Source organism: Mus caroli, unplaced genomic scaffold (genome assembly GCF_978045245.1).
Source record: "Mus caroli unplaced genomic scaffold, Mus_caroli_1 scaffold_9, whole genome shotgun sequence".
NCBI lineage: Eukaryota > Metazoa > Chordata > Mammalia > Rodentia > Muridae > Mus > Mus caroli.
Window position 1 is genome coordinate 4,224,340 of NW_028227264.1, and position 12,684 is coordinate 4,237,023.

Sequence of the window (12,684 nt, forward strand, 5' to 3'; positions counted from 1 at the left end):
TGCCTCATCTCCTCTGCTCATGTTATCTCAAAGAGCTCACAGAAAAGCAAATGCCACTGAAATGATCTAAAACCAGAGAGTTTCTAATCACCTCTTAAAGAATGATACATTGACTGATTAATTGATGGCATATGGATACCAAGGAATACAGAGATGAATTCTTAGACATGCTAAACATCTCGCAAGAAGCAATGACCCAGATCCTTAATCATTTTTTCAGACCACTGTCTATAAATGGTGGCTCATTGTTTATTCAATAATCCCTTATTAGAAAAATATTTTTTCCAAGGATTTATTGCCAAGTAAACTCTCGGATAGTTTCCAGTCGGACATAGGAGAAAGGTGATTAGAGGCTGGGAAGATGGCCCACTTGGTAAAGTGATTACTACACAAGCTTGGAGACCTGAATTTGATCCCCAGCACCCGTATAAAATAGTTAGACATGGAGTCACACATCTGTAGTCATAGGGCAAGAGACATGAGATAGGAGGGCCTTCTGGGACTTATTGGGCAGCTGCTCTAGCCAAATGGGGAGGTTCCAGTGAGAGGTTTTGCATCAAAATCTAAGATATAATGCAACTGAGGAAAACACCTGATCTTGGGGTCTAGCCTCCACAGGCACACACACGCACACACACACACACACATACACACACACTCATTCACATACACACACACATATACACATTCACATATACAGACACATACATACTCACATATACACACCTACATTCTCACACACACTCACATACATATACTGCACACACACTCACACACACTGTGCACACACACTCACATACACATACTACCCACACACATACACACACTGTACATACACTCACAGATATACACTGCACACACACTTACCTACACATACCATGCACATGCACACACACACACACACACAGAAAGAAAGAGAGGGAGAGACAGAGAGGCAAGGGATGGAGATAAAAATAGAAAGGGTACAATGAATCAAGGATAATGAGGTCAGCCCGTGAATACTCAGAGCATTCAGAAGCACAGAGGAAGAAAGCAAGCTCACCATAAGTATGCAGTCAAAGGAGACTACCGGTGAGCTGATCACATCAACTGCTTGAAAGAGAGAGACCCTGGGCTTCCAGGCTATGATACAACAATGTAGGCATGCCTGATCCAGGGAGCATCAACACAGGGTAGCAGGAGGACCACCCTGACTGACAAAGCATTGTCACACAGGACCTTGTAAGCCATGTTTTAAAACTGTCAGGTTGATAGGAAGTCTAATGGCTAGCCACCGAGCCAATGTAAGCTCCTAATTGATGCCATGGAGCTACATTTAAGAAACTCCGCTCTATGTCTTTCATTCTCAACTGTGAGTCTGCAGTCACTAATACCACCACCAAAGAAGCCTCCTGCTCTTTATAGTCAGCGGCATCATGGATTTGTGGCGTCCACACGGTTTCTGGCAACAGCACAGGCCATGGGCATCCACTTGGACCCTCAACCGGACCAAGAACATCATTATAGCCCCAGGCAGCAGCACAGGCTACAGACATTAACATGCCCTCTAGAAGCAAGGTAGGCCATCCCTACCCCGACCCTCCTGAACCCCAAAGAAAGAGCCAGTCTAGACAGGAAGCCATTGGAGAGAACTCTTAAACATTGTGATTAAAACATGTAGCCCTGTATGGTTGATGGCTTCTGACAGGGTGGGGATGAGGAAGACTGTTTCTTCTGTAAGGGCTTGCCACTGAGAGTCTGACCAATCTCCAGCATGTACATAGGTAACATAAATTCAACTTGGATTCCTCCTTCTTTCTTTCTTTCTTTCTTTCTTTCTTTCTTTCTTTCTTTCTTTCTTTCTTTCTTTTTCTTTCTTTCTTTCTTTCTTTCCTTTCTTTCTCTCTTTCCTTCTTTTCTCTGGGGAAGGTCAAAGGGGTTGGGGGTAGACCTGGGAAGACTGGTAAGTGAATGTGATTAGGGTGCGGGGATGTGAAACACACAAATGATCAATTAAAAGATTATGTTGGGAGGGGGAAAAACCCTAGTATTTGGGTAGACTGAGAGAAAGAGATAGCCAGGTGATAGACAGCCCAGTGAGAGGAGAGGAGGACCCTGAAGAAGGTATAGTACAGAGAGGGAAGGGAGCGCTTGGTGTGTTGATTACTTTGGTTTTTGCTTTGAAAAATCCCCCTCCCTCCTCCCATTTTCTGTCAAAGAGAAAACAGAATACTGTCCAGTTTACAAATAACCCAGCTGTAACCCAAATGGGCACTGCTACACATAATAAAACCTGAAATATTTAGAATCTAGATTTAGGTTGCAAGCACCATTTTTCATACCAGGCCCAATGAGGATCCCATAAATAGCCAGTCTCCACCAAAGGACGCAATTCATCGGTGCTCAGGACCTAGGGAAGTGGGTCACATGCCACAGTGGTGATGGATACAGCCAGGTCAGAGGTTGTAGAGATGACATAGGAGACCTGCAAGTCACATCTCTCATTTTCCTCTAATACCTGAGAAATATTTTCTAAAGATGTTACCATCTTAATTTATCTGTCTTAATTGGGCCTTCTGTTGCTATGAAGAGACATCATGGCCATGACAACCATTATAAAAGAAAACATTTAACCAGGGCTGGCTTACAGTTTCAGAGGTTCAGTCCATTTTCATCATGGCAACCCACAGGCAGACATGGCACTAGCTAGGTTGTTCTACATCTGGATGTGTAGGAAGAGAGTGTGAGCCACTGGGCCTGGCATAAGTTTCTGAAACTTTAAAGCCCACTCCCACTGACACACTTCGTCCTACAAGGCCACACATCCTACTAATCTTTTCAAATAACAGCACTCCCTGTGAGCCGATGGAGCCATTTTCATCCAAAGCACCACATTCTCTGAAGACAATTAAATCTCTAGTTCTTGCCTAACACAGACCCTAACCGGCAATAGATTCTCAGTGGTTATTAAGTGGATATCTTTTTTTTATTTTAAATTTGCATATACAATTACATTTGGTTATGGTACTTTCAAATTTTGTTTCTCCTTGCCCTTCCTCCCGATTCTCTTCTTCCCACCCCCTCCCCACTTTGAACTTGGTTCCCCACCCCACCTCCACTTCCTCCCTTCCTTTCTAGTTTCCTGTTCTGTATCTTCTTATCTTCCCCCTCCTCCACACCTTTCCCTTCCTCGTCTTTTTCTAGTCTCAGGGTCTACATGCACACTCACACCCACCAACACATACAAGCCTCATCAGCAAAGGCCCATGTAGGAGAGAGAACGCGTAACTGTTTTCTTCTTTCTAAACTTCAGGGAATATTTCGGTGGTGTCAGATGCCCTCTCATGACCTTAACATCCCATTCCTCTTATACACATAAGACAAATTTGTCCCAGTTGAAAAATTTCATCCTTTCAGTGCAAGAAATTAAAGCAAAGCAAGGACCATGTTATTGCTGAAGGCCCTAACAAGACTTTAGGTTTTTTTCCATTTCTCTGTCTGTATAACACATATGCATATGCCTATAGGCACACACATTTTTACAGTTTTCGTGGACTTTGAGGGCTGGAAGGATGGCTCAGCAGTTAAAGGCCATTGCCACCAAGCCTAATCATCAATCCCCAGGACCTAAATGGTAGGAGGAAGAACCCACTGATGGAAATTGTCCTCTGGCTTTCATATGCACACCTTGGATACGTGCTAGTTTGTGCACTCACGTGCGTGTGTGTGCACGCACACACACACACACACACACACGAATAAGCAAACGCCAGAGGAGAAGATTAAGTGCTAAAGGATAGCACAACAGGTAAAAGCACTTGCACCAAAGGCTGGTGACCTGAACTGTGTCCCCAGAACTCACAAAACAGAGGGAGAGAACTGATGTCTTCAAGTTGTCCTCTGACCCACTGAGATGTGTGTGCCTACCTACCTTCCTACCTACGTATGCAAACACAGGCACATGGTCATTCATGTCTTTGTGTGCATGCATACACACACACACACACACATAATAAAAATACAACTAAAATTTTATGTTCTCATAAACTTTGGTTACTCTGAACTCCTGAAACTTCCTCACCATACCTATGATATTCATTTGTTTTTACCCTTCACTGTAGAACCTTTTGCTAATATCCTGTATAGTTCATGCTCTTTCGGATTCTGGCAAAATTCTTCTACTAACACTCAACTTACACTTCTGGAATCAAAAATATCCATCCATTGTATCCAGTGACCACCTCTCCCTCGCCTTCATTTTAAATGGTGACTCTACAAATGTGGCAATACATACCTGACTGTACGGTTTTCATTTTTGGATTCCTGCCCTGCTTGTCAACGTTTCCACTAGCTCTCATTGCAAGCTTTTCCTACTATTTAAAACTAGATCGGGTGTAACGTATGCTCATTGTTGCATGTCTGGAATATGAAGTGATCAGGAAGCCAAGCAGAGACTTTACCAGATACCCTCCCTGCCTATTAGGGGAATGCAGCTTCCAGGACTGTCCAAGGGACTCCTTTCTCATTCACTATTGCTCCAATTCGCCTTGGAAACTACACTCACATGCCCAATATGGCTCCAGGTCTAGGCTCCCTTCTTTTAATAAATCTTTTTTTTTTTCCAGGCAGGGTTCCATACATCCCAGGGTAGGCTGTAACTTACTATGAAGCCAAGGATTACATTTTGAACTTCTTTTGTTTTTTTAACTGTAACCATTGTGTATTGCTAATTTACCTTTTGCACGCTGTTTGTGTATTATGTTTTCAGTCCTTGTAACACTTCTAAGGGGTAGAGATCATTATCCTCATCAACTCCTAGGAGGTAGAGATCACTATTCTCATCTTTTTTTTTTAACTCTGATTTTGGTCTTTTTGTTGTTGTTGTTTTGTTTTTTTTTTTCTTTTTGCTTTCTCAAATGTTATCCCCTTTCCTGGTTTCCCCCAACCCCTGGAAACCCCCTATTGCCCCTCTTCCCCCTGCTTCTATGAGGGTGTTCCCCCACACCACCCACCCACCCACACCTCCCTGCCCTAAAATTCCCCTACACTGGGGCATCAAGCCTTCACAGTACCAAGAGCCTCTCCTCCCATTGATGTCCGACTAGGCTATCCTCTGCAACATATGTGGCTGGAGCCATAGGTCCCTCCATGTGTACTCCTTGGTTGGTGGTTTTGTCCCTGGGAGCTTGGAGGGTCTTGTTGGTTGATACTGTTGTTCTTCCTATGGGTTGCAAACCCCTTCAGCTCCTTTAGTCCTTTCTCTAGATCCTCCATTGGGGACCCCAGTGTTTGGCTGTGAACTTCTTATCCTCCTGCCTCCACCCCCTTAGTACTCGGGGCGGGGGGGGGGGGGGAATGTACACCACAATGCCCAACTCCTGTGTTGCCTGGATTTGAACCTAAGCAACTGCTCTACCAACTGAGCTGTAGCTCCAGCACCTGCATATCACTTCTGCATCTATCAAGAGATCATTAGATGTGCTGAAAGACACACAACTTACAGCCCCATGCCAGTCCACATCTGCTTCTATGACAAATGCCACATCCCAACGACAAACTCACTCATTCTTCCTATATCAGTTTATGCATACACATAATACTTTTGCTCAAGGAACATACATATTTCCGGCAAACAGACAGCTATGGTTTTTAAAGGAATCCATAACTGAGATATAGTTATTAATAGAAATTGTCCTATAAGAGTTGATAAGAAGTTTCATAGTATCTTATTTATCATCTTCTTAAAACCTAGAGAGGGGTTTTCTTCATTACATGGTTGTATTCCTTGATCTCTGAACAGCCAGAGCTCTTAATGCTTAGAGGCCATAAAACGGCAACCTGATAACAGAATCATTTGATTCCACTGAAGCTGATGATGTGGAGGACAGATGGGAACTTAGGGTCAACTCGTCTTGTATTTTAATTATTCATCAAAATGGGAATTTCTAAAGTCTACGGTCTTCCGAAGGGTTCTCACATGGGTACTTACATTGCCTTCTGTGGCCATAATTGATGCCAGACTGCCAGAAACAGAAGCTGGAAGAGAAAAAATATTTTCACTTAAGTGTAGGCTGATACTGCTTATGAAATCATCTGCCTCTTTATGTAGAGGGAGAAGGTATTGTCATTATGATTGATAAGCTTCACAGTAACGATAATTCATTAATTGACTTTTGATCTCAAATTCAGCAAATCAATGTCTTAAAGTTAAATTTATAAAATAATTCACTTTTGTCTAAACATTATCAGTATGTTTGTGGCAATGAACATGGCATATATGTCTTAGCTACTTTGCTGCATTTGGGGGTTTGGGGGTTTTGAGATAGGAAAACATGTTGCTCTTTGTGAAGAACAGTATGGACATGTGGGCAACATGGAATTACTGAACCATTGCTTCAAATGTCATAAATGCAGCCAGCCCCTCAGAAAGCCCCAGCTGCAGTACCAAGAGAAGTCATTTTTCACGTACCTACTTTGTAGTGGAGTACCTGAAAAAAAGAAAAAAAAAAAAGGCACTCTGTGGCTTTGAGAAAAGCAAATGAAAACAGAAGGGGAAACCTGGCCTCTCAGAAGCTTGCTGAAGTACCAGAAGCCACTGACATGGCTGAAGGCGGGGCATTTCCTAACCTGCCCCGTCCCGTGACACCTGCTCAGATCCATACCCCTCGCCCCATCAACCTGATCTCTTACCACAAAGGTCTCTGAACATGAAGACTGCCACCACTTCTTTTGCAATTTGTATCTTTAATACTTTAATCTATTGTTAATAAGCTTGGTAGTGTGTTTCATTTGGGTATATTTATGCAAATACACTATTACACCTTGTTTTGAAGGTGCTCTCCCTGGGCCCAGGGACCCTTCCTCTCCTCTCCAGCACTGGACTTACAAGCACATGCCACCACAGCTGGGACATCCATATCTGTTCTCACAATTGAGCTAGGGGCATCATATTTTTGTGGCAAGCATTTTTTTCTCCCCAGGACTAGTTATTTTTTCTATAAATGCCATAGTTTCTCATTTTCTTATGGTTGAATAAAATTCCATTGCATATATTCACTGTGCTTTCTTTATCCTTTTATCTGTTGGGAGATATCTAATCTGACTTCATTTCTTAGTTATTGTGACTAAAGCCACAATTAGGCACAGATATGCACATGTCTTAGGGCACTTCAGACTTATACTTGATGCAGTATGATACTAATCTTAATATCAAAAATTCCATACTTTTATAGATACAAATAAGACATTTATTTATAAAGGGCAAAAGAAAAACAATCAAAAGACTGACACTTTAAGCACCTAACTTTCAGTTTACTTACAAAAGTCACAAACTAGAGAAATTGTCTATGTGTTTAGTACACACCAATAAGAAAATAATAAAGTTACAGAGGAAAGACTGAAGGGAAATTCAAATGACCTACTGTCTTAGTCAGGGGTTCTATTCCTGCACAAATATCATGACCATAAAGCAAGTTGGGGAGGAAAGGGTTTATTCAGCTTGCACTTCCAAACTGCTGTTCATCACCAAGGAAGTCAGGACTGAAACTCAAGCAGGTCAGGAAGCAGGAGCTGATGCAGAGGCCATGGAGGGATGTTCCTTACTGGCTTGCCTCCCTTGGCTTGCTCAGCCTACTCTCTTATAGAACCAAGACTGCCATCCCAGAGATGGCACCACCCACAAGGGGACCTCCCCCCTTGATCACTAATTGAGAAAATGCCTTACAACTGGATCTCATGGAGGCATTTCCCCAACTGAAGCTCCTTTCTCTGTGATAACTCTAGCTGTGTCAAGTTGACACAAAACCAGCCAGTACACCTACCCTTAAGTACTAATAGTAAAAGAAGTACAAAATAAAACAATTTGATTCCAGTTAAGATTAAGTGGTGAAATCCCTCTGTAGAGGTAGAGGAGGCCTGGAGGAAGACAGCCATTACAGATGTGCTAGACAGCTGTTTGAGAATATAACAGGGATAACAGTAATTGTGTAACAACTGAGACTCATTGATACCTTTCTGTGTGACATGGAGTACCCTCAGCACTACAATGCCTGGTAGAGAAAGAGTTTTGCTAATTAAAACATGTGTTGAAATATTTGGGTTTTTGTTTGGTTTGGTTTGGTTTTGATTTTGATTTTTGCAAGACAGGGTTTCTCTGTGTAGCTCTGGCTACCTTGCAACTCACTCTATAGACAAGTCTTGGCTCAAACTCAGAGATCCACCTGCTCTGCCTCTCGAGTGGTTGAACAATATACAGAATTCTTACCAGTTATACTGGCACATCGGTGGTTCCCAACACTCTAGGGGCTGAGGCAGGAAGATCACAAGCTACAGGCCGATCTAGGCTACATAATCATATTGTCTCTTTAAAAAAAAAAAAGATGATTCCATTATTTTATGCAAGAAAAATAACTTTAGAGGATGGAGAGGTGACTGGTTGGTTAAGAACACATGCAGCTCTTGCAGATGACCCTGGTTCTTTCCCAACAGCCATGTAGATCAAGCTGACAACAATCTGTACCTCCACTCCAGGGAATCCAAAGCCCTCACCGGCCTCTGCAAGCACCTATACACTGGCCATCCATCACCCCACAAAAACAAGTAAAAACAAATCTTTAAAGATACATATCAATGTAGTAAGAGAAAAAAGTCTGAATATATTTTCAGAGAAACAGAAACAAAAAAAAAATGCCTACAGTGATTATCCATGGGAAATGGAATAGCCGATCATTTATTTTTATTGTCTTCGTATTTACTTTCTATAATAAGCTTTTATGTGTAAAATAATAATGTTGATAGAGACTTCTATGAATATTTTATGGACTAAGGCAACGTGATTTTAGCATCCATTGATTGAGAAAATGCATCATAAGCTAAAGATAGTTTGAAGTCAGCAACACTTTTAGGTAAAGAGGAAAAAGCAATGTAGACATTAAGAGTAGATATTTTGGATTGGGCTAAAATAGAAGTAAAGGCAGTTTGGCATCTTGCTGATTGTATGAAATCTTGGGTAACTGACTGGCTTGGGGCCTTAGACTCCCATCTATTGAGTTGCCTAATCTATAATCCTTTCTTGGGGTTAGACAAGCACTAAATGATGACAGGTACAGCTGAAGGCATGACCTAACTCATCATAAAAATCTCACAAATCATTGTATTGTAAAACATATCCATCACTTAAGAAAGGATGAGTTAGTGGTCATCTGTGTGAACTGTTTAGTAATATATAATTATTATTGATTTGAAAGCTTTCCTTACTCATTCTGGAAGCTTATTGGACTCTTCTTTATTACAGTACAGCAGCCCACTTTCTTGTGTTTCTTAAGTATGTGTTATGTCACCAAACTCTCTGGTAAGTTTTCTGTGCCAAGAAATATAATTAATTATCAGAGCTTCTTATTTTAAAAATACTATTACTCCCTTCTTAGATGGGGAAATTTAGGCAATTGATTAGGAAGTTTGTGTCTGAATTTGAATCTAGATTTCCTTTTCATTCAAAGTCTTCCCCCACCCCACCCCACGCTACCCCACCCCACACACTCTGTCTTCACTCCCTCCCTCCCCCACACACAGGATTTTGCTAAGTTACTAGGTTGTCCTAAAACTTGCTCTGTGTTACTCTGTGTTACTCTGTGTTACTGCCTCAGCCTCTCAAGTAGCTGGAAGTAGAAACTTGCGTCAATAGGTTCCCCCGCCTGTTCTATCCCAGTGACCCCATGTTTCCCATGGGGTATTGTTTATGATGGTCACAGTGTTATACCATCATTCTGTGGATATTCCTGTACCTGAGTTGATACAGAGACCAGCAAACACAGTGGCCAAGACCTACTCTTCTTTGTGCCCAGCTGCCTATGCTGGTGAAGGACACAGTCTAGGATGCACTGTTCAAAAGCTTCCTTGAGCTGATAGGCCACACCATCAGAAGACTTTGTTCCATTAGAATTCTGAGTCTGCTCTTCAGTCAGATTTCTAGAAACAAACAAACAAACAAACAAACAAACAAACAAATCCTGGAAAAGTTGGGAGGGCATTAGAAACAGTGATGAACTGTCCTTTTCGCTGCTTTCTCTAATACTGGCTTTCAAGGGAGGCACGGCATCAGAGCCACCTTGGATAATGCAGAACATATTGCTTCTGCATGCCACGACTCCTTCCAACTCACTACTCTCTGAAAGGATACCTCTACCTGAGCTTCATCCCCCACCCTACAAGGCTCTTCCTCTTTGCTACAGCCAGACCATCCTATCACAGGACCTGGCCTGGAGATTTAAATGAAAAGGCTGTGTAACCACTAATCTATTTTCTTACGTCTCCGACATGGTCTTGAGATAAACACCAACATTTTGAGACTATCTTACAAGGAAGCTGAATACTCTTTGCTCAGAATTCTTCATTTCCCCATTCTTGGATGTTTGCCACATCTCTCGTAGTCTCCTGAATTGCTTGTCTTTTCTAAACTAAACTTCCTTAAACATATTTGTCCTAATAACAGGCCTTCTATACACACTTAATCTTTCCCCCAAGATGTTCTATACCATCTACATTTTTACTTCCCTCACCAAATGATGCTTAGTCAAGTTCTTAAAAACGATCAATCCCTTTGATGCCATCCAAGAATCTATGCTTTGATCCATGAAGTTCTCTTCTTTGTAATTAGTAATTAATTCTGCAGTTGTTTCTTTACTATATGACATCCCATCATGATGCCTACCTGTGTCAAGTTGTGTAGTGGGTCAGCCTAACACTGTTTTTATTCTAATGCTAAGTGCTGGCCTCCAAGATTTGGAGTCAGCATGTGACCTTTGGGACACCCCCCCCCAGTTAATTCTGATTGATAAATAAAGATGCCAGCAGCTAAGAGCTGGGGAGAAGAGAGATAGGTGGGTTTAGGCTTCTACGGCTTGGAAACAGGAAGAGGAGGAAGGGGAGAGACAGAGACGCTGCCATGGAAGAATAAGAACGTGTAGGAGAAAGAGCCACCAAGGAAGAAGGACATACAGGAGGGAGAAGGAGAGCCACCATATAAAAGGACCAAGAGCTGCTCAATTGGGTCAAGAGCAGCCAAAATAGAACATAGAAATTAGTAAATAGTAATTCGGAGTTATCAGTAGGAAAGTGGACTCTAGCAGCACACAGTCTAGGCAATTGCCCAGTTCTTGTGCTGCTTAAGGCATATTAAAATATAATGGCTGTATGTCACTTTCATCCAGAAATATTAATGGTCTAAGGCGAGAAGGAACCCTGTGTGGAAATTTATAAATTACTGTTTACTACAAAGTACTCTTCACATGTTTATTGATACATCTCCAATCTTTGTGCCCTGGATGTTGCAGTAAATATTTGTTGAATTAATGAGTTGAATACACCAACAATAGTATCACTTAATTATGAATTTCCATATAGAAGCCTATGGATTCTCTATGGATTTTTTGTTGTTGTTTCATGAAATACTACCATCAGGAATGATCCATTACAAATTTTCTTTTCAATCCATAGCTCATGGGTGTGAGACAATACTACTGCCACTCTTTCTTCAACTGAAGAGCAAATGGTAGAAATAAGTCGCTGACATGGGTGCAGTGGGCATCAGGGCCAGCTGGGGATGGATATTCCTGTATTATGCTATCCATAGTCCACCTGTGCCAACGTACAGTCTGGCTGTAGAAGATTATGGACATTTAGTTAATAACCTCAGAGCTCCAGAGCTCTGTTACCTAAGAATACAGGCAAAATCTAAACTGTCTCTACAGGCAGGGGAGATGGCTCAGCAATTAAGAGCACTTCCTGCTCTTACAGAGAACTCAGTTTCCATTCCCACAGCTAACATGATGTCTTACAACTCCAGTTCTTGAAGATTCATTGCCCTCTTCCAGCCTCATGAACACCAGGAACTCGTGTGGTATACGTACTTATATGTAGGCAAGCATTCATACACACTGGAGAGAAATGAAAGTAATCTAAACTCAATTCATGTTTCTCCTTCATGAAAAACAGTCAACCAAAATTGGGGGTAGGAGGATGATAAGACTTGAGTCATCATGTTTCCTAACTGATGGTGAGAACAAGCTTACCAGCCACACTAGAGGACACATGGGCATGTGCTGGTAAAGGTGAACTCATAGCTCCAAGGTTTCAGTGAAAATATTATTGGTTCCACAATGCCTTTCAAAAAAATAGTGAGAGCAAAATTGTTTTGAAAACTCAATCTGAAAATATTGATTTAAACAAGGTACATACAAGTGAAAGAACTAAAGGAAGAAACACTATTGGTATGGTAAATAAATTTTGCATTATCAAATATTTTAAAAATGATTAAAACCCTGATGAGAATGTCATAAGACACTTTTGTGAATTTGTTTGTTTGTTTGTTTGTTTGTTTGTTTGTTTATAAAGCAGAAGGTGGTCTCTCAGGGATTAAAATCACATACTATTCTTTTAGAGGAGTTCGGGCCCAGCACATTAGTCAGTTCATGACCCTCTCTACCTCCAGTTTCAAGGGATCCTACACTCTTTTCTGGCCTCTGCAGGCACCTGAACTTCATGTGCACATACACCCAAACAAACACATAATTTAAATGGAATAACTCTTTTAAAAATATTTTTAATGATATTCTGTTAACAATCAAAGCAAAGCCTACTTGAGCGAGCAGTCTGCTGATCATTAATCATAATTGTGACAACTCATCATGATATGTGGCAGCTGGCTGG

At 41.5% G+C, this 12,684-nt stretch overlaps 1 protein-coding gene across 3 annotated transcripts in view; it reads right to left on the reverse strand.

Annotated features, from left to right (window-relative positions):
* Ipcef1 (interaction protein for cytohesin exchange factors 1) overlaps positions 1 to 12,684 on the reverse strand; it is a 165,767-nt gene that overhangs the window by 100,651 nt on the left and 52,432 nt on the right. For all 3 annotated transcript variants that reach the window (XM_029482790.1, XM_021174271.2, XM_029482789.1), the window contains exon 2: positions 5,969 to 6,015. In XM_029482790.1, coding sequence (XP_029338650.1) covers positions 5,969 to 5,986 — 18 coding nt within the window. In that variant the 5' untranslated portion in view covers positions 5,987 to 6,015. The remainder of the gene's footprint in view (positions 1 to 5,968; positions 6,016 to 12,684) is intronic.